Source organism: Xyrauchen texanus, chromosome 41 (genome assembly GCF_025860055.1).
Source record: "Xyrauchen texanus isolate HMW12.3.18 chromosome 41, RBS_HiC_50CHRs, whole genome shotgun sequence".
In the NCBI taxonomy this organism is placed as follows: domain Eukaryota; kingdom Metazoa; phylum Chordata; class Actinopteri; order Cypriniformes; family Catostomidae; genus Xyrauchen; species Xyrauchen texanus.
In genome coordinates this window covers 17825582-17848324 of record NC_068316.1, presented here as the reverse complement: position 1 = coordinate 17848324, position 22743 = coordinate 17825582, and the positions used below count along the sequence as shown (strand labels likewise).

Below are 22743 nucleotides of genomic sequence, written 5' to 3'. Positions count from 1 at the left end.
TTATTAGACATGTCTCATTTGTGGATTGCCCGGGTCACGACATCTTGATGGCCACTATGTTAAACGGTGCTGCCGTAATGGACGCTGCACTGCTCCTAATCGGTGAGTATCTTCCTCACAACCAAAAGCAGTAGCAAAATGTGTCTTTTTTTTTTTTTTTTTTTTGTATGTACAAATGACTAATCTTATTTACTCCTACAGCCGGTAATGAATCATGTCCTCAGCCACAGACGTCAGAGCATTTGGCTGCCATTGAGATCATGAAGCTGAAGCACATACTGATCCTGCAGAATAAAATCGACTTGGTGAAAGAGAGTCAGGCCAAAGAGCAGTACGAGCAGATCCTGGCTTTCGTTCAGGGTAAGTGTTTTTAGCATGATGCTCATCTGAAGAGTGATTTATGATCCTGTAATGAGGATTGAGAATCGAGATGCGGCACCCCCTTAGTCTACGAGCAGGATCATTGCAGTTTTAACTGGTTGAGACAACTCCTAAATAGAAGAGTTGCTAGCTCACAGAGTTGCTCATTCCTTATTGTCCCCTTTTAGATAAACAGGTTCCTCCTAAAAGGACTTTATTTGCAGTTAGTATACTACACATAATATACACTCTGAATTGCTAGACAGCAATTATTTGATTCAATTTAAGCTTGCTATAGCAAAATCCAGCTTCCTTTTTTAGAAAAAAAAAATCACTTGTTTTTTTTCTGTAAGGTAGGCTGTTATAAGACATTGCTTTTGAAGATTTTAAATTTATAGTTCACCCAAAAATGAAAATTCCCTCATTTACTCATTCTCATACCATCCCAGATGTGTATTGCTTTCTTCTGTGGAATACAAAGATTTAGAAGAATATCTCTGCTCTATAAGTTCATACAATGCAAGTGAAACCAAAAGTTTGTAGCTCCAAAAAGCACAAAGGCAGCATAAAAGTAATCCAGTGCTAATCCATGTCTTCTGAAGTGATCCAATAAGTTTTTGGTGTGAGCAGACTAAGATGTAACTCAGTTTTCATTATAAATCTTGACATCAGCAGTCTCCTTGGTGATCGTGATTTCAAGTGCGATTACTCTTCCTAGCGTAATCGAGCGCTCTGCGCATACATCAAGCATTAGGAAGTGTAATCGATCTTGATATTATGATCGTGACTAGAGACTGCAATGGCAAGATTTACAGCAAAAAAGTTATATTTTGGTCTGTTCTAACCCAAGCCGATAAGATTGTTCAAGACATTGGTTAAACCACTGGAGTTTAAAGATTAATTTTATGCTGCTTTTATGTGCTTTTTGGAGCTTCAAAGTTTTGGTCACAATTCACTAATGTGTGGACCTACAGTCCTAATCCTTTTAGGTAGGTTTCTGGTACTTGTGATGCATGAATGGATTGTCCCAAAGGTGCGCCCCAAACCCTGCACTTCTGCACTATTCTACATTTTGAAGTGCAAGTATTGCAAGTAGTATGTTAACACTGAAAATGTTCTAAAAAGAAGTGTACTGTAAGTACACATATAATGCACTTCTTAAACATCAAAACGAAGAGTGGAATGTTGGACAACTAATGCACTCAGTGCTCGCTGCTTTTCGTACGTAGAAGGGGTGGAGATACCTGGTTACGATGTTGGTCTGACAAAACAATACAAATAATAGAGCAAGTAACAAAATTTCACTGAAGACGGCACATTACAATTGTAAGTTGAATGTTTTACCATCATCCCACACTATGTATATGTACATTATTTTAGATACTAGTGAACTGAGGTTGGCTAACGATTGATAGCTGGTGGCACCAGCAACACATCGCATGTGTTTCTTCTGTCAGCTGTTTAACGGCAAATACTTCATGTAGTAAAGAATTATTAAGTGTTAGATTTGGAACTATACTACACTTTAAACAATCATACACTATGTGGCAGAGTACATGGTGTCTAGTGCATCATTTTGAAAATGAATAAAGATTTTGTTGCTGGCTGACTGACTTTTTTTGCATTTAGTATACTATGTTGCTAATTGCTAATTTAGTCGAAGCATTTTATTTAAAGGTAGAGTTCTCCCAAAGCGAAAATGTTTTATTTTTGGGTGAACTATGCATTAGAGTTCCAGCATATTTATAAAATCCTTGCCATTGTAATAAGCATATGTTCCCAGGTTTTAGTTTAACTTTTACTAATTTCGTTCTTACAGGCACAGTAGCAGAAGGAGCTCCAATAATCCCAATCTCAGCCCAGCTAAAATACAACATTGAGGTTGTGTGCGAGTACATTGTAAATAAGATCCCTGTGCCTATCCGTGACTTCACCTCTGAACCTAGACTTATTGGTAAGAGACCTTTTTATATATATATATATATATATATTATTTATTCATTCATTCACTACTTACTGGTAAAGGAATAATTTGAATTAATTTGCCAATTGAAATTGGTGATTTGTTTTTATTTTTTCCCCACAGTAATCAGGTCATTTGATGTTAATAAGCCTGGCTGTGAAGTGGATGATCTGAAAGGTGGTGTAGCTGGAGGAAGTATTCTCAAAGGAGTACTGAAGGTAAAATAATCCTGATTGTTACTTGTTTGATCCAAATTTAACCGATTCAAAGCTTTTTCAATGTCTCACTATTCCTGATCCACTTGTTTTGTAAAATCACAAACATCTGCTTTACTGTTGCCTTTCTTGTTCCTCTTTTCATGCTGTTCTCCTGTATTTATTTTGGTTTAAGGTGGGACAGGAGATTGAGGTCAGACCAGGTATTGTTTCCAAGGACCATGAAGGGAAACTAATGTGCAAACCTATCTTCTCCAAAATAGTCTCGTTGTTTGCCGAACACAATGACCTCCAGTATGCTGCACCTGGTGGCCTTATTGGTATGCAGACTTTTACATTACTGACATTTATATTTTGTATGCAACTGTATGTGACATTGGTGTAACTGTAGTGCCCCAATCTAATGTTATGTTATATACATTTTCCATGGCAGGTGTTGGCACCAAGATTGACCCTACACTGTGCAGAGCGGATCGTATGGTAGGACAGGTCCTTGGTGCTGTGGAGGCTCTTCCTGAGATCTTCACAGAGCTTGAGATCTCCTACTTCCTATTAAGAAGGCTGCTTGGTGTGCGCACTGAGGGCGACAAGAAAGCAGCTAAGGTGATACATTTGCTATGAATTCATTAAAGCATAATATTATCTAGTCTATATGTGGGTTTACATTTTTTGGCAAACTAATTTCAGCCATTTCTCTCATAGAAAATTTTCATTTTCTTTTGAAACCCACCATCATTTAAATCCACATGCTGATCATCAGTGTAACACAGACATGCCTCATGCCTTGGTGGCTTATCAATTATCCTTTTCTCCCATTTGGAATGCCCGATTCCCTCTACTTAGTAGGTCCTCGTGGTGGCGCGTTTACTCTCCTCAATCCGGGTGGCGGAGGACAAGTGTCAGTTGCCTCCGCTTCGGAGACCGTCAGTCCGCACATCTTATCACGTGGCTCGCTGTGCATGACACCGTGGAGACTCCCAGCATGTGGAGGCTCATGCTACTCTCCGCGATCCATGCACATCTAACAAAGCGCCCCATTGAGAGTAAGAACCAATTATCGCAACCACAAGGAGGTTACCCCATGTGACTATACCCTCCCTAGCAACTGGGCCAATTTGGTTGCTTGGGAGACCTGGCTGGAGTCACTCAGCATGCCATGGATTCAAACTCATGAATTCCGGGGTGGTAGTCAGCATCAGTACGTGCTGAGATACCCGGGACCACATATTTAAGCATTTCTAAAGTGTACCTATTTTTTTTGTGATTTACTGTCTTTAATTGTTTTTTAATTTTTTATTTGGACTATAGGTTCAGAAGTTGTCGAAGAATGAGGTGCTGATGGTAAACATTGGCTCACTGTCAACGGGAGGCCGTGTAAGCGCAGTGAAAGCTGATTTGGCTAAGATTGTTCTCACCAACCCTGTCTGTACAGAAGTGGGGGAGAAGATCGCCTTGAGTCGCAGAGTGGAAAAACATTGGCGGTTAGCAAATTCTAGCAAAGTCTGGTGACCCGTGTTTGGGACCCTGTTATACTTGAAATCAACATGAAACATTTGCAACCAATTTTACGTTTGTAACTTATCTACCAGGAGTTGATTGTAAAAAGTAGGCATTCCATAGCAGATTGCACCAATGCAGCTACAGTTGAAGTCAGAAGTTTACATACACCTTAGCCAAATACATTTAAACTCAGAATTTTCACAATTCCTGCCATTTAATCGTAGAAAACTTTCACCGTCTTGTCAAGAAAGTGAAATGTCAGAAGAATAGTTGAGAGAAATATTTATTTCAGCTTTTATTTCTTTCATCACATTCCCAGTGGGTCAGAACTTTATATTAACTTTGTTAGTATTTGGTAGCAATGCCTTTAAATTGTTTAACTTGAGTCAAATATTTTGGTTAGCCTTCCACAAGATTCTCACAATAATTTGCTGGAATTTTGGCCCATTCCTCCAGACAGAACTGGTGTAACTGAGTCAGAATCGAAGGCCTCCTTGCTCACACACTTTTTCAGTTCTGCCCACAAATTTTCTATCATATTTAGGTCAGAGCTTTGTGATGGCCACTACAATACCTTGACTTTGCTGTCCTTAAGCCATTTTGCCCCAACTTTGGAGATAATGCTTGGGATGTTGCTTCAATATATTCACATAATTTTCCTTCCTCATGATGCCATCTATTTTGTGAAGTGCATCAGTCCCTCAAGCAGCAAAGCACCCCCACAACATGATGCTGCCACTCCCGTGCTTCACAGTTGGGATGGTTCTTCGGCTTGCAAGCCTCACCCATTTCCTACAAACATAACAATGGTCATTATGGCCAAACAGTAAAATTTGTTTCATCAGGCCAGAGGACATTTCTCCAAAAAGTAAGATCTTTGGCCCCATGTTTTCTTGCAAACTGTAGTCGGGTTTTGGAGCTACAGATTCTTCCTTGATGAGTAGCATTTCAGGTTATACCAATATAGGACATGTTTTACTGTGGATATAGATACTTGTCTACCTGTTTCCTCCAGCATCTCACAAGGTCCTTTGCTTTTGTTTTGGGATTGATTTGCACTTTTCACACAAAATTACTATAGTCACTAGGAGACCGAATGCATCTCATTCCTGAGCGGTATTATGGCTCCGTGGTCTCGTGTTTATACTTGCGTAAAATTGTTTGTACAGCTGAACATGGTACCTTCAGGCATTTGGAAATTGCTCCCAAGGATGAACCAGACTTATGGAGGTCCACAATTTTTTTTTCTGAGGTCTTAGCTGATTTGTTTTGTTTTTCCCATGATGGCAAGCGAAGAGGCATTGAGTTTGAAGGTAGGCCTTAAAATACATCCACAGGTACAACTCCAATTAGCCTACTGGGAGCTAATTGCCTAAAGGCTTGACATCATTTTCTGGAATTTTCCAAGCTGCTTAAAGGCACAGTTATCTTGGCGTATGTAAACTTCTGACCCACTGGAATTGTGATATAGTCAATTAAAACTGAAACAATCTGTCTGTAAAGAATTGTGGGAAAATTAATCGTGTCATGCACAAAGTAGATGTCCTAAACGACGTGCCAAAACTATACTTCACTAATATGAAATCTGTGGAGAGGTTAAAATTTGTTTTAATGACTTCAACTTAAGTGTATTTAAACTTCTGACTTCCAACTACCTTGGTGTGGTCTCTACGTAACTGGTGATTGGAGGGGATGGGTTGAAAAATTAAGATGGCTTGGTGACTTCAGCCCACCCCCCAAAAAAACGTTGTTTCAGAAATTAAGCAAGCCATTACATTTTGAAGAAATTGCATATATATATATATATATATATATATATAAAATCATTTTATGCATTGAATCTTCCAAAATAAGACAAGAAACATGCATTGGTAACACTTTACAATAAGGTTCCATTCATCAACATTAGTTAATGAATTAGATATCATGAACTAACAATGAATCAATATATTTTTAATTTATTTTTTACAGCATTTATTAATCTTTGTTAATAATGTTAGTCAATAAAAAAATACAATTGTTCATTGTATGTTTATGGTAGTTGATAGTGCATTTATTAATGTTAACTAATACAACTTTTGATTTAAAAAATGTAATACTATCTGTTGAAATTAACCAATATTAATAAGTGCAGTAAAAGTTTTGTTCATTGTTAGTTCATATTAACAAATAATTAACTAATGTTAACAAATGGAACCTTTTTTGTAAAGCATAACCAATGCATCAAGTAAGTCGCAAGTTAATGTTGATTTTAAATTTTAACAGTTATAGATTTTTCCATGTTTCATTAATGTTGATTATTGGACAGTTATTGATCTTTTCCTTCCCTTCCTTAGTTTGATTGGCTGGGGACAAATCAGGAGAGGTGTGACCATCACACCCACAGTCGATGATGATTGAGGATTGACACATTCTGTCAATGGCTCGTACGGTCTCTCCGCCGGACATAATTATACCATTTTCACCACACCTGTGCACAGGCCAGCACATTTTGTCCTCAGCGCAGAGTAAAGGGAAAAGGCCCTTTTTGAGTGGAATGCACTGGCCCTGTATTTTAAGATGTTCACTATCTGTGGAAGGATTGGTGTCATTTATATATGAAAAATGCAATGAAAACATAATTCTTTGGCTTGACAAAGCATTTATCAACTTTCAGTGATGACTAATAAAAACATTTTGGATCAAACAATTGCTTTGAGGGTTGTGCTATTTGCTTTTTTTTTTTTTAAATGACAAGCAAAGCGAATTGCATATGTCGCAATATTTAATCTATAACATCAGATTCTCATTAACAGAAACAATGTTTGCAAAACTGAGTTAATAATTTTCATGGGAAATCTTGTTACAAAATTGGGCCAGTTTCTAAAACACAGGCAAAGTAGTACCCTGGGTAAAATTGCCTTCAAACTTTTTCATCCATGATCAATATGTCTTCAGGGACATGGGAAACTATTTCTACTGTTAAAATCCTGAGCAAGTACAAAAATAGTCATGTTATTAAAGGAATATTCTGGGTTTAATGCAAGTTTGATCAATGGACAGCATTTGTGGCATAGTATTGATTACCACACAAATGTATTTATATTTGCCCCTCATTTTCTTAAAATAAAAAAATTAAAATAAGGGTTCCAGTGAGGCACTTGCAGTGGAAGTGAATGGGGCCAATCTGTAAACATTAAAATACTCACTGTTTCAAAAGTATAAAAACAATATATTAACAATGTGTGTTAACATGATTTTAGTGTGATTAAATCGCTTACTAACTTTTCTGTGTAAAGTTTTAGCCATGATGATGTAATGTCAACAAAACCTAAAATGACGACTAAACTTTACAGCTCAAATAAAAGTTTTAACAATAATTAATGTAAGTGCTTTTATAAAATAAGCTTCACATTTCTGTCTTTAAACCCACTAAAAAAATGGCCCCATATACTGCCATTGTAAGTGTCTCACTTGTTACCTCGAATTAATTATTTTAAAGAAAATGAGGAATGAGTAGAAATTATGTTTTGTTGTAATTGACATTAACCCACAAATGCTGTCGATTAGGCTCTATTGTATTGAACCGGAATATTAATTGTGGGTTATAAGCGTGTGCTAACATTTCTTTGCTGTTTATGAATGGACATCAGTGTGTAACAGTTTAATAGGGATTAGCAGCATTAGACCTTATTTGTGATTAATGACCCAAATTTCAGTGTTATACTGTGTCATGGAAAATCACTTGCCAGCCATACTACTCTAAGCTTAAGTATATTCAGTATGTTTTGCGAGAAGTATGTTTGAGGAAAGGCGTTAATGGAATCTCAATAAAATGCCTGGTCACTGGCCATATTACGAGTAATTTGTGTGAATGTGTTACTCAACAGACCCCTTCAACACAAAGCCTAAATGTATTTTATTGTTATAAACAAATCCAAAACCGGCTAATCAAGCAAGCTCGCTAATCATTCCGCATTACACCAAACGCACCACCACAAATCAAAACACCACAAATACAGCAAAACAAAATCTTTTTTATTATGTGCACAATTCTGCCAAGCTTAAACCCCGCAAAAGCTCTTAAAATACAGTTTGCGGGCCTGTCAAAAAGAGCCGGACGGCGGCCACTAATCTGAGACTCCTTCCGCATTTTCCTGCGGCTCTGATGCAGTGACGTCCGCCTCGGAAGGCCCCGTAAGCGCCGGTAGAGCTGGAGGCTGCAGCGCCTCGTAGCGCATCGGCCCCTCCCCTCCGCGCTCTGCGGCGGCCCGCCCTACTCACTCAAGAGCCCCGTCTGCTCTCTGCCCGAGTCTGGGGGTGGGAGAAGACAACCCGTACGGCCTTGGAAATCCGTAGAAACTAAACAATACAACAGGTAGGCCGCCATTGTTAGACATTTCTGAACTGGACAGCAATATGTTTGTAAGGGTTGAATGTTATTATATGTTTTCAGTACGTTTGAGTGGAAGTAAAATTCGCACATTCGTGTATGGATTGGTTTGTAAGATTTTCGCAGTTGTAATGGCGTGTAGGCCTTTGTTAGCAGCGAGCCGCGGCCTTCGAAGGCCTCAACTAGGCCGCGAAGACTAATCTCTATATCTGAAGGACTTGTTTATAAGCAATTTCGCAATGTTATCATTTGGATGTGGATCTCACAAACTATATAAATATAGCGAGTGCGACTGCTTTGGCAGTGGAGTTTATATTTATGAGATTTGATTATTTTTATTTATTCAAAATGGCGATGGTCGAGGGGAAAGGGGTGTGTCAGTGGGCGTGACAATTAACGGTTTTTCCGGCAATGGCGTGGGAATGAAACGCCCCTTCTCTGACTGTCACATTGTAAACAGTAAATAAGTATCTAATGATAGCTAACTTGGCAGTCTTGTTTTCTTACAGTTGCGAGAATAAAATAATAGCAATTGCTAAAAGTAATTGTTGCATCATCATAAGTTCAATGCTATGATGTTTGCTGCTATTATGTTTCTTTGTGTCCCTATTAAGTCATTTAGTCTGTTCCCTTTATCTTTATTGTGTCTGAATGTGTTGTCCATTTAATAATTCAGAGAGGTTAATAGATCAAACTCTTTGACATTGTTTTTACTGTATATCTGGTACAGATCAGACTTTTTCAACTTATGCTTTATTTTTATTTCTGCAGGACTTATGTTATGTGGATGAAAGGTTGAGACAATGGATGAAGATGTAACCACTCTCTCTCTCCATTCCCATGAGCCCAAAATCATATTCCATGGCACAGGTGAACAAACTATGACATTGTTGAATTCTGTTGGATTGTTGTTTTTAAGTTAATTGATTTTCATGTGGAAGTTTGTGTGTTTTTTTTATCTACATTTGGGTGATGTAGAGGAAGATGAGGTTGTGGTAGAACTACAGGAATCAATTCTCGTGTCTGACATGGAGGGTGAGAAGATTGCGGTGCATGGCTTTGCCTCAGAGGAGCTGGTTATCCAGGAAGCCATCGAGGATGTGGTGGCAGAGTATGTGCCATGCACCGATGATGAGGAAGGGCTTGGCACCATTGCTGTTGAGACCTGTGTGATTTCACCTGATGATGTGGCTCTGGAGGATGAAGGACTTCAGGTTGACGTGGTGACCGATGCTCAGGTACAGGAGGATCCTGACACCTGTGGAGACTACCTCATGATCTCTTGTGAGTGGGATTAGCGTATGACAATTCACGTCAGAACGATCGTATTTACGAGTTAAGCGCACACGAATGCCTTCGCAAAGTCAAAATTACGAGTGGAATCTCAAAATTGTTATTGGTGATAATTCAGTTACCTTGAGGATTTTGACTGTGCAGATTAGTTTGTATGCATTGTTTGAACTCTTAATGAAGAATAATGAAAAAAATTGTTGGAAAATTTGCCTTTTAGCTGGGTAATGCATCAACACGCATTTGCAACAACTACATTTCCCATCATTATATGTGGCCGCACTAGAATGATAATGTAAATGGATAAATAATTAATTGCACACATAATGTGTGTGGCTTTGCTCTTTATTTTGTTGCATTGGTGTTAATAATGTGTGTGGCTTTGCTCTTTAACTTGTTGCATTGGTGTTAATAATGTGTGTGGCTTTGCTCTTTATTTTGTTGCATTGGTGTTAATAATGTGTGTGGCTTTGCTCTTTAACTTGTTGCATTGGTGTTAATAATGTGTGTGGCTTTGCTCTTTATTTTGTTGCATTGGTGTTAATAATGTGTGTGGCTTTGCTCTTTAACTTGTTGTATTGGTGTTAATAATATGTGTGGCTTTGCTCTTTAACTTGTTGCTTTGGTGTTAATGTGTGTGGCTTTGCTCTTTATTTTGTTGCATTGGTGTTAATAATGTGTGTGGCTTTGCTCTTTATTTTGTTACATTGGGACTAAAAAAACTTCCTGCCATCGCTAGTAAGAAAAAAAGAAATGAGAAACTTCAAAACGGATCTGTTCTTTTGACTAAAATCACTTCAATACATATCACATTGTATTTATGATTTCCAACCTCATACTTACAAATTTCCCAGGAGGATTTGAACCTTTTATTAGACTTTTGTTGGGTAGGATATCTGAATACAAATTACGCAAATCATTATTTAGAGCCTTACAACCATTGGCTACTATGCAAACTAAATAACGAAATAAACACAGAAGTGACAACATTATCTAAATAACAATCCATTTTCTTTACACCACATAACAATAAAATGTGTAAAATTTTAAGATTTTTTGTCACTGACTTATTCATTTCCTCACACCAAGCAATTATGCTTAGTAAGCCGCTAACAGGTTAAGCTGTGTGTACGCCTAAGACAGTGTTCTTTATTGGGGTATTTATTGGATAGTTCACCCAAAAATGAAAATTCTCTCATCATATACTCACCCTCATGCCATCCCAGATATATAAAGTGCATCTGGAAAGTATTCACAGCGCTTAACTTTTTCCACATTTTGTTATGTTACAGCCCGATTCCATAATTTATTATTTTCATTAAAATTCTACAAACAATACCCCATAATGACAATTTGAAAGAAGTTTGTGAAAATCTTTACAAATTTATGAAAAGTGAAAAAACGACACATGTACATAAGTATTCACAGCCTTTGCCATGACACTCAAAATTGAGCTCAGGTGCATCCTGTTTCCACTGATCATCCTTGAGATGTTTCTACAACTTGATTGGAGTCCACTTGTGGTAAATTCAGTTGATTGGACATGATTTGGAAAGGCACACATCTGTCCCACAGTTAACGGTGCATGTCAGAGCACAAATCAATCCATGAAGTCCAAGGAATTGTCTGTAGAATTCCGAGACCGGATTGTATCGAGGCACAAATCTGGAAGAATGTTTGGAACCACCAGGACTCTTCCTAGAGCTGGCCGCCTGGCCAAACTGAGCGATCTGGGGAGAAGGACCTTAGTCATGGAGGTGACCAAGAACCCACTCCAGCGTTTCTCTGTGGAGAGAGGAGAACCTTCCAGAAGAACGACCATCTCTGCAGCACTCCACCAATCTGGCCTGTATGGTAGAGTGACCAGACGGAAGCCACTCCTCAGTAAAAGGCACATGACAACCTGCCTGGAGTTTGTCAAAAGGCACCTGAAGGACTCAGACCATGAGAAACAAAGTTCTCTGGTCTGATGAAACAAAGATTGATCTCTTTGGCCTGAATGGCAAGCGTCATGTCTGGAGGAAACCAGGCACCACTCATTACCTGGCCAATACCATCCCTACAGTGAAGCATGGTGGTGGCAGCATCATGCTGTGGGGATGTTTTTCAGTGGCAGGAACTGGGAGACTAGTCAGGATAGAGGGAAAGATGAATACAGCAATGTACAGAGACATCCTTGATGAAAACCTCTTCCAACAGGACAATGACCCCAAGCACACAGCCAAGATAACAAAGGAGTGGCTACGGGACAACTCTGTGAATGTCCTTGAGTGGCCCAGCCAGAGCCCAGACTTGAACCCAATTGAACATCTCTGGAGAGATCTGAAAATGGCTGTGTGCCGACACTCCCCATCCAACCTGATGGAGCTTGAAAGGTCCTGCAATGAAGAATGGGAGAAACTGCCCAAAAATAGGTGTGCCAATAGGTGTGTATGATGCTACAAGCATCATACACAAAAAGACTTGAGGCTGTAATTGGTGCCAAAGGTGCTTCAACAAAGTATTGAGCAAAGGCTGTGAATACTTATGTACATGTGATATTATTATTATTATATATATATATATATATTTGCAAAGATTTCAAACAGTTTTTCACGTTGTCATTATGGGGTATTGTTTGTAGAATTGAGGAAAATAATGAATTTAATCCATTTTGGAATAAGGCTGTAACATAACAAAATGTGGAAAAAGTGAAGCGCTGTGAATACTTTCTGGATGCACTGTGTGTATATTGCTCTGTATTCTATTATTGGGGATGAGGAAATATCTCTTGAAGTCACACAATGTTGAATGTAATATGCTGCTTTATAAACCACAGGGTATATTGTGCTTGTGTTGAATGCAGACAAAAACAATAAAATGACTGCCAAACGATTTTATAGACACTTAAAAAAAGAGGGATTGATACACAAGATCACGTAGTTGAACCTATACAGTGTTCCAGAAATATCCAAAACTGAAGAAACCTGCCTTGTTAAAGTTATGCGATGCATAAATTGTGCAATGGCAAGTGTGTAGCCAGTCTCTCTTTTTTTTTTTTTTATTAGTTTTTTTTAAATTGGCCATATTGACTGCGGAATGTTGTTGTGATGATGTCACAACCAGCCCAGTTTTTCATTTTTGGGTGAACTATCCATTTAAGCAAAACCTAATAATACACCTAGATATTTCCTTGTTAACTGGATTTCATTTTGCATGTCATTATTTCTGTCAGCTAATTCAGTGTGCAGTGTATTCAATGCTTTGTTAATTGTTTTGTATGTAAACCATGAAAACAGTTTTTTATAATGAGCCCAGTTTTGATAGTTATCGTCGATTTATTGTACATGCATATAAACATACTCACCATCTGTCTGATGTGGCTTTATTTAAGTGGATGAAGCTGGAAAGGTGGTTTCAGATGAGGATACTAAAGTCACCATCGAGAGCACTTTAGAAGATCCGGAGGATGTGGAGAAGGATGAAGAGGGTCAAGAGGTCATCAAAGTGTACATTATTAAGGCGCATTCTGGGGAGGAAGACTTGGGTAAATTTGGACTTTAATTGACTTTGTTCTAGAGTTTTTTTTTTTTTCAAACATGTTTTGTATCTGCAATTCATTATGGAATTTGCAGGAGGCACTGTTGACATAGGAGACACTGAGATTGATGTAGATGAAAGCGTGGAGCTAGTGGATGCCTCTGGAATGCCTATCAGAGAGAAGATGGTGTACATGTCAATGGATGAAACCATTCAAAACCAGGATGACATAAGTGAGTCCTGTTGTCAAATTTGATAATGAAGGTGTTATCCCTGAGTGCCTCTTCTGATATAGTGTGGTCTCCCTCAAACAGATGCTAAAATGACAGATGAAGTCTACATGGAAGTGGTGGTGGGAGGTGAGGACCCTGGAAATTCTCAGCGGACACTCGACAATGCATCGCTCAGCAAAGACTTCATGCCTGTGGCTTGGGCAGCTGCTTATGGTTCGTGATATATATACAATGCTATCATTTATTTGGCCAAATTCAATCAAGATTATGATCATTTTTGTGCTGTGTGATACATTCAACATTGTGATACACATCTCATGATTCAACAGTCAGCTACAGCTATACAGACAACACACTTCATCAAACCAGTGAGTAGGGATGGGTGATACCACTTATTTATTTATTTATATTTTTGACTTATTATCAAGGCCAATATTGCCGATACCTCTAAAACGGATTTTCTTTCTTTTTTTTTTGTGCAAATTCTTGGGATAAAATGTTTTTTATAAATTTAAATTTTTAAATATATATATATATATATATATATATATATTATTATTATTATTATTATTATTATTATTATTATTTTTATTTTATTTTTTATTTTTTTAAAGTCCTAAATTGGAAAATTATTATTTAAACTTATGGAAATTAACCATGGTTTTACTAGAGTAAACACTGAGTTTTAGGCACTTAAGATGGATATTTATATATTCAGCTTTAGTGTGTCAATAGAAAAAATGCATTTTAGACTCCCAAACATTTCTTTTGCAAATAGAAAAGATTAGAACAGAAGAACAGGGCGCTCTGCAAGAGATGGCATTGCCCACACAAAACCCCCCACTGAACATCAAGTCTGTCTGGGATTGCGTGAAGAGACCAAAGCAATTGAGCCTAAATAGATAAAATAACTGTGACGAATTCTCCAAGAAGCTTGGAACATCCTATCTGCCAAAAACCAAGATAAACCATGTCCAGGTGTACCTAGGAGAATTGGTGCTGTTTTAAAGCAAAGGTGGTCACACCAAATATTGATTTAGCTTTTTTTTATGTTTACTTGACTTTGTATAATGTTAATTAATAAATGAAAACTATTTATGGCATTAGTAATAAATGTATTATTTATTATTTTTTTTTTTTTTTAGGAAAACCTGTAAACCTACTTATTCATGAGATTATCAAACCAGCCAATCACGTGGCAGCAGTGTAATGCATAAAATCGGGCAGATAAGGGTCTGGAGCTTCAGTTAATGTTCACATCAACCATCAGAATGGGAAAAAAAATCTGATCTCTGTGATTTCGACATGATGGTTGGTGCCAGACGGGCTGGTTTGAGTATTTCTGTAACTGCTGATCTCCTGGGATTTTTATGCACTGCAGTCTCTAGAGTGTACTCAGAATGGTGCCAAAAACAAAAAATATCTAGTGAGAGGCAGTTCTGTGGACAGAAAATCCTTGTTGATGCGAGAGGTCAACGGAGAATGGCCAGACTGGTTTGAGTTGACAAAGGCCAAGTAACTCAGATAACCACTCTGTACAAACCTAGAGGCGGATGGGCTACAACAGCAGAACACGATAGTGTTCCTAATAAAGTGTTTAGTGAGTGTGTGTGTGTATCATTAAATCGACAGCCCCAATATCGATTTAACGTGTTAATTCAGTGCGATTTTAATTGTACAAAAAAGTATGCGTTAAAAAAAATGTACGCAATTAATCGCAATGCCCCTGGTCCGTATTAAGTAAGATTCCTGAGAAATGCAAGCTTGTAGTACCACCTGTTTACTCCAGAGGGCAGTAAGTGAAACTTCAGCTGTATGGGCAACGCACAGTTTATAAAGTGAAGAAAACAACACTTCAGTAGGCAGAACAACACAAATATACGTTACGTTCTTGCGTTCAAAACACTCGGAGCGCAAATGCGAACTAAGGGATCTCAAGATATTTTTAAAGATTGAGTATTAAACTATATTTAACTTGACACAGTGACCTAAACATTTTCTGTTTATGACACAACGCACCCGAGATGTCTGACGTAGGTGTACATTGACGGGTCCTTAAACAAGCCCTCATAATAAATCTCCAACTGGTTGATAAATTCACTTGTGAAATAGATTGCTGTGAACCGTATGCCAATGATTGATTTATGATCAATAATATGGTAGTAAACAATACATTGTATTCTAAAGCTGCTTTTTTGTATTGTCTTATAAATGATGAACTCTTCTGCCACAAGAATGTAATGCATTTTCATTATCTGAATATTTTTATATATATATATATATATATATATATATATATGGTTACATTTTTAAAGTTTTACATAACTATGTATAATTATTTCATCATTATATATTGAATTATTATTATATGAGGGGCTTTCTCAGCAAACATTTGTATATGTGATTAATCACGATTAATTAATCGGGACACCATGTAATTAATTCGATTAAAAAATGTAATCGATTGACAGCCCTAATATACAGTGAGGAAAATAAGTATTTGAACACCCTGCTATTTTGCAAGTTCTCCCACTTAGAAATCATGGAGGGGTCTGAAACTGTCATCGTAGGTGCATGTCCACTGTGAGAGACATAATCTAAAAAAAAAAAATCCAGAAATCACAATGTATGATTTTTTTAACTATTTATTTGTATGATACAGCTGCAAATAAGTATTTGAACGCCTGAGAAAATCAATGTTAATATTTGGTACAGTAGCCTTTGTTTGCAATTACAGAGTAGTTACAGAGTAGACCTGTAGTTTTTCACCAGGTTTGCACACACTGCAGGAGGGATTTTGGCCCACTCCTCCACACAGATCTTCTATAGATCAGTCAGGTTTCTGGGCTGTCGCTGAGAAACACGGAGTTTGAGCTCCCTCCAAAGATTCTCTATTGGGTTTAGGTCTGGAGACTGGCTAGGCCACGCCAGAACCTTGATATGCTTCTTACAGAGCCACTCCTTGGTTATCCTGGCTGTGTGCTTCGGTCATTGTCATGTTGGAAGACCCAGCCTCGACCCATCTTCAATGCTCTAACTGAGGGAAGGAGGTTGTTCCCCAAAATCTCGCAATACATGGCCCCAGTCATCCTCTCCTTAATACAATGCAGTCAGCCCTGTCCCATGTGCAGAAAAACACCCCCAAAGCATGATGCTACCACCCCCATGCTTCACAGTAGGGATGGTGTTCTTGGGATGGTACTCATCATTCTTCTTCCTCCAAACACGGTTAGTGGAATTATGACCAAAAAGTTCTATTTTGGTCTCATCTGACCACATGACTTTCTCCCATGACTCCTCTGGATCATCCAAATGGTCATTGGCAAACTTAAGACGGGCCTTGACATGTGCTGGTTTAAGCAGAGGAACCTTCCGTGCCATGCATGATTTCAAACCATGACGTCTTAGTGTATTACCAACAGTAACCTTGGAAACGGTGGTCCCAGCTCTTTTCAGGTCATTGACCAGCTCCTCCCGTGTAGTTCTGGGCTGATTTCTCACCTTTCTTAGGATCATTGAGACCCCACGAGGTGAGATCTTGCATGGAGCCCCAGTCCGAGGGAGATTGACAGTCATGTTTAGCTTCTTCCATTTTCTAATGATTACTCCAACAGTGGACCTTTTTTCACCAAGCTGCTTGGCAATTTCCCGTAGCCCTTTCCAGCCTTGTGGAGGTGTACAATTTTGTCTCTAGTGTCTTTGGACAGCTCTTTGGTCTTGGCCATGTTAGTAGTTGGATTCTTACTGATTGTATGGGGTGGACAGGTGTCTTTATGCAGCTAACGACCTCAAACAGGTGCATCTAATTTAGGATAATAAATGGAGTGGAGGTGGACATTTTAAAGGCAGACTAACAGGTCTTTGAGGGTCAGAATTCTAGCTGATAGACAGGTGTTCAAATACTTATTTGCAGCTGTATCATACAAATAAATAGTTAAAAAATCATACATTGTGATTTCTGGATTTTTTTTTAGATTATGTCTCTCACAGTGGACATGCACCTACGATGGCAATTTCAGACCCCTCCATGATTTCCAAGTGGGAGAACTTGCAAAATAGCAGGGTGTTCAAATACTTATTTTCCTCACTGTATATGTGTATATATATATATATATATATATATATATATATATATATATATAAACAATTACAGAAAATTACCATTTTTTTAATAACTTTTAATTTAAATAAACTTCTAAACTAGGTCTGAAACGATTAGTTGATGTTATCGACAACATTAACAATAAAAAATTGTCGACAAAAATGTTAGTTGTTGAAGAGTCGTTTGATCTAATTTAATGTAACATGAGATCACATTAAACTCTAATGATGAGGGCAGCACTGCCACTCGCACCTGACTTAAGGAAGAATTACACAGCTCACAGTCCAGATGCACTCTTAACTTTCCAAACAGCTTCAGGTGGTGTAGATTGCAAAAATGCAAAGTAAGTAAATCCAGAAGCACACTCGTTGTGGAATTAGTGGAGCTGGAGAAAAACTTTCGTGTTGAGTGTCTTTAAAGGAAACACCCCCGATGTTACATCATTAATGCAATTATATTTAATGCATTATTTCTTTAATAAAGTTCAAATAATACGGAAGCAGATCATGTAAATAACTACAAACTCCAAAACTGGCATTTCTCTGTGAGGTCAGTGAGAATTTCTATGAGTTGTGTGAAGTGTCCTGATCTGAGGGGGAGAGATTGAAACTGCACCCGACTGATGCACACAGTTGCGGGGATGCTCGTCCCTCGAGCACGGGCTTGCTACAGCTAGATTATAATGTATTGGCTCGCGACTTATTGAATCATAATATATGTGTCGCTGTCACAAAATGTTTTTTTTTTTTTTTTTTGCTTTGGCTTGTTTTCCAATATAAATATGTAAAACACTTTTAAAACAATATACATTTTCTTTAGCAGCTATACTGCAGAAGAAAAATTCCTTATCTGAGAATGTTGAATATAATAAAATATATATATATATATATTTTAAAAAATCCTTTCAAAAAAGATTCATTCACCTGAGAAGCAGCATATAAGATATGTATACTTGCTTTTAGAGAATGGATCTTGAATATAAGTATATTTTGTCTTTACTGCACTCACAAAATATAACCAAGTGAAAAAATACACTTGTATACAAAATACACTTACTGGATATTTAAGATACATTCTCTTAAAGCAAGTCTAAATATCTTATATGCTGCTTCTCAATTAAATGTATTTTGTTTTTTAGTCAATTTTGAGTGGAAAACAAGACAAAAGCACTTGATAAAAATAGCATTTTTTGCAGTGAATTTCTTGTATATATATATATATAAAAAAAAAAAATCCCCTTTAATTCAGTGAATGTCATTTAAAGGAATTTTTAAAAGATGGTTTTATCCTCTTTATTGTTAGTAAGGATGTTTAATACAACCTTTAAGTCGGGACACAAGCAGAATAATCGGTTAAGTGCTAATAATCACCGAATAGTCGAATAATCGTTAGATTAATAGCTTATCAAAATAATCGTTAGTTGCAGCCCTATTCTAAACAAACCCAATTAATATAAACATGTTTAGATTGGTCATTATTTAATGTAAACTAACTCCAGAAATTCCTTACATCAGCCAAGCAGCTCTTGTTTAAACATGCACTGAGCGACACGAGCGCAGTCTGTGACTGCTTGTCTTTCCGCAGTTCCAACTTTGAAGCTTATGAAATGCATTCATTTTATGGTAACAAAATAATATTATCTTAAGTGTAAATCATTATTTGTTATGTGAGGATTGATTCAAAAGTATTGATACTTTGGTGAGACAAGACGCAACCAAAGTGAGACACTCCAAAAGCATCCATCTGATGCGTGAGTACATAGACCAACAATAAACAACTAGAGCATAGGGTTACGTTCATTAATATGACATAATAAAAAATATACATATTTTCACATTTAAAACTACTTTTTAAGCTTTTTTTTCAGTTTTAAAACATGATTTTCAATGAAGTTTTTCATTTCAACTGCACAATAAGAACTTAGACTTTACATCATCATTTTCTGTTACTGCGTAATTTAATTACTGCTTTTAAACTATATGAAATGAAAGTGCTATACAGATAAAAGACTTCTTGTACTGTCTAAATGCTTTATTTGTCTGTTGCAAAAATATTATATAATGTATTTAAATTATAATATTAGTTAGGCCTATATATTATATTTATAATTATTTTAATTATTCTAAATCATGGTTATTTGGGAACATTTTTCAGTAAATATTGGTATGCCATTAATTAATTCGATAAAAATTTTATTAATTGATGGGCCTAAAAATATTAGTATTTGTTTAATATTGTGATTATATCAATATGTGATTGTATCAGCACAGCCCTAGTAGATGCTATATTACAGCCCTATATAAAATATAGCCCTCTTTTTTTTTATGTGATGTCAGGTGGGGAGGAGAGTGAAAGTTGTGAGAACAGGAATGGAGCAGCTAGTGCTCTCCTGCACGTTGACGAGTCTGACATGATGGGGAGGCTCAATCGCCAGCGAAGTAAGAACAAGAGTAAAAAGCGTTCCGAACTTCGTCAAACAGGTACTATCTCTGCTGATTCATTTCCATATTTTGTTATTTTTAGATTTTTAATTTTTTTTTGTCTGCTTTTATATCTGAATCTCTTTATTTCCTTTATAAAAATATTATAATTATTTGTTTTTTAACTTCAGCGATCATCATTGGACCATACGGCCAGCCTCTTACAGTGTACCCCTGTATGCTGTGTGGCAAGAAGTTCAAGTCGCGTGGCTTCCTCAAGCGCCACACTAAGAATCACCATCAAGATGTAGTAAATCGAAAGAAGTACCAGTGCACTGACTGTGATTTCACCACTAACAAAAAAGCCAGTCTCCACAACCACATGGAGTTCCACACCCTTAGTAGCAAGGCTCCATTTGAGTGTGAGGAATGTGGAAAAGAGTTCCACCAGCAGGCGGCGTTGTTCTCCCACCGCCTGCAGCACCACCATAGAGAATCCAAGCTGCATATCCCTGCATCCACCACCAAAATGCACATGTGCAAGTTCTGTGAATATGAGACGGCAGAGCAAGGACTTCTCAACCGACACCTGCTGGCTGTTCACAGCAAGAATTTCCCTCATATCTGTGTGGAATGTGGCAAAGGCTTCCGGCATCCTTCAGAACTGAAGAAGCACATGAGGACTCACACTGGCGAGAAGCCTTACTCCTGCCTTTACTGCAACTACAAATCAGCTGACTCTTCCAACTTAAAGACGCATATAAAGACCAAACATAGCAAGGAGATGCCTTTCAAGTGTGACCGTTGCTTCCAGACGTTTGCAGAACCTGATGAGTTGCTACAGCATGGACTGACACATGAGGAAGCCAAGACACACCATTGCTCCCATTGTGATCACAAAAGCTCCAATTCCAGTGACTTGAAGCGTCACATTATTTCTGTTCACACCAAAGACTATCCTCATAAATGTGAGGTCTGTGGAAAGGGCTTCCATCGGCCGTCTGAGCTTAAGAAGCATTCAGTGGCGCATAAAGCCAAGAAGTTGCACCAATGCAGGCATTGCAATTTCAAAATCGCAGATCCGTTTGTTCTTAGTCGGCATATTTTGTCTGTGCATACTAAAGAGCAGCAAGCTTTCCCTGACAAAAAGGGTCTTAAGAAGACATTTGCACTTGGAGCTCATGGGGGTAAGAAAATTTTGGGTGGCACTGGTATGTCCAAGGGCCATAGGGAACGGCGTTTATACCAGTGCCAGTATTGTGACTACAGCACCGGTGATGCGTCTGGCTTCAAGAGACATGTGATCTCCATTCACACCAAAGACTATCCTCATCGCTGTGATTTCTGCTCTAAAGGCTTCCGCAGACCATCCGAGAAGAACCAGCACATCATGCGACATCATAAAGACATAATGCCTGCTTTGTGAGCTGTGTAGTGGCTGCCAATAGTAACACCAATCAGAGCCTCATCAGGAAGAGGTCCATCCTAGATTTGTGGATGTAGCTGTAGTCTTCAGAGCCAAAGCTGATCCTTTGAAAGCCGGCTAGGGGCTGTTTCAGACCACAGATGGTGTAGGCATGGTAAACATGCAAGGAAAAAGAGAGAAGGTCGCTCCAGATTGGTCATCACCCTTTTTCTGCTCTAATATAGATGTTTTTGTGTGGCCAGTGTTCTCAGTCACAGGTTACACTGTTGTTGTGTCTAAATAAATGTTTTGAAGTGCAACTTTCTAGTTTTAGATTAAATCCAACTTGCAGGGATAGTTCAGCCAAAAATGAAAAGTCTCACATCATTTACTCACCCTCATGACTCCAGTGGTTTAATCTATGTCTTCTGAAGCAATCCAGTTGGTTTTTGGGTCATGATTTAAAGCTCAATTACACTGTCTAGTACTTGAGGCATGAGCAGAGCTCTAGATGGTGCTATAGGAAGTGTAATTGAGCTTGAAATCATGATTGTGATTGTGTTCTGCAGAATGGCATGAGGGTGAGTGAATGACAGAATTTTCATTTTTGGGTGAAATATCCCTTTAAATCATGAAGGATGGACATCAAACATGCCGTTAAATGTTATGTTTGACCGTATGATTATTAATTATAGCTTCTGTTTTGTAAGAAGTCAGTGAGCTATGTTGTGAATCAGTTATTGAATGGTTTTTTTGGCTTCAGATAAGCAGAATGAATTATTAAAATGAATTTAAAAAATCAAAACCCAATCTATGGTTCCTAAAAAAACAAATATTGTGATATTTGCCCACATTGACTAGTTTTATTTGAGAGCAAATCACTTGTCTTTCAGCTCTGATAGTCTCTCAGGAAACAAATTTTATTTAATTTGAAGATAATCACGGTCAAGATCCACACAAAATGCATCTCTAGCATTGCCGCATTGATTTTGCTGATAACAACCATTATTTAATAATGTAAATGAATAGAACATAATGTAGGACAGGTTTTCTAGCTAATATTTCCAAGAAAAGTACAATATTATCAATAGCACTCAACCGAAATGTCTTTAAATCTGATCAATGAATACAGTCATTAAATCAGGCCAAATGGCTGTTAATATAAAAAAAAATTCATTTAGACATAAATTAATAAGTATAGTTCATGTGTTTCTGGAATGTGGTCGGCTGTGATCTGTTTGTTTTGTGAAACTCACCCTCAAATTATTAAAATTATATTTAATTTTTTACACATGCTGATGAAAATATATTACTTTGAATGAAATATTCTAAAAGATGTTTTGTGTATATTAATTATTTGTAAA

The 22743-nt window shown here is 37.6% G+C and overlaps 2 protein-coding genes across 2 annotated transcripts in view; both read left to right on the top strand.

Moving 5' to 3' along the window:
- LOC127634653 (eukaryotic translation initiation factor 2 subunit 3) overlaps positions 1-6741 on the top strand; it is a 30155-nt gene extending 23414 nt beyond the window's left edge. Inside the window, exons 5-12 of the mRNA XM_052114286.1 lie at positions 8-102; positions 202-360; positions 2180-2314; positions 2447-2541; positions 2714-2858; positions 2972-3141; positions 3847-4019; positions 6375-6741. Coding sequence (XP_051970246.1) covers positions 8-102; positions 202-360; positions 2180-2314; positions 2447-2541; positions 2714-2858; positions 2972-3141; positions 3847-4019; positions 6375-6438 — 1036 coding nt within the window. The 3' untranslated portion in view covers positions 6439-6741. The remainder of the gene's footprint in view (positions 1-7; positions 103-201; positions 361-2179; positions 2315-2446; positions 2542-2713; positions 2859-2971; positions 3142-3846; positions 4020-6374) is intronic.
- A 1504-nt stretch (positions 6742-8245) lies between these two features.
- LOC127634328 (zinc finger X-chromosomal protein-like) lies at positions 8246-22559 on the top strand. The gene is made up of 8 exons (XM_052113829.1): positions 8246-8395; positions 9182-9280; positions 9389-9694; positions 13074-13226; positions 13315-13452; positions 13534-13665; positions 19891-20034; positions 20166-22559. The coding sequence occupies exons 2-8, from the start codon at positions 9214-9216 to the stop codon at positions 21398-21400; spliced, it is 2175 nt and encodes a 724-aa protein (XP_051969789.1). The 5' UTR covers positions 8246-8395; positions 9182-9213; the 3' UTR covers positions 21401-22559.
- Positions 22560-22743: the final 184 nt, after the last annotated feature.

Excerpts from the sequence above, each read along its gene's own strand:
- LOC127634328 (XM_052113829.1), top strand. The coding sequence starts at position 9,214 with ATGGATGAAGATGTAACCACTCTCTCTCTCCATTCCCATGAGCCCAAA. Across the intron at positions 13,453-13,533 it reads TCAAAACCAGGATGACATAA|ATGCTAAAATGACAGATGAA; the intron begins GTGAGTCCTGTT and ends TCCCTCAAACAG. Across the intron at positions 20,035-20,165 it reads TTCCGAACTTCGTCAAACAG|CGATCATCATTGGACCATAC; the intron begins GTACTATCTCTG and ends TTTTAACTTCAG.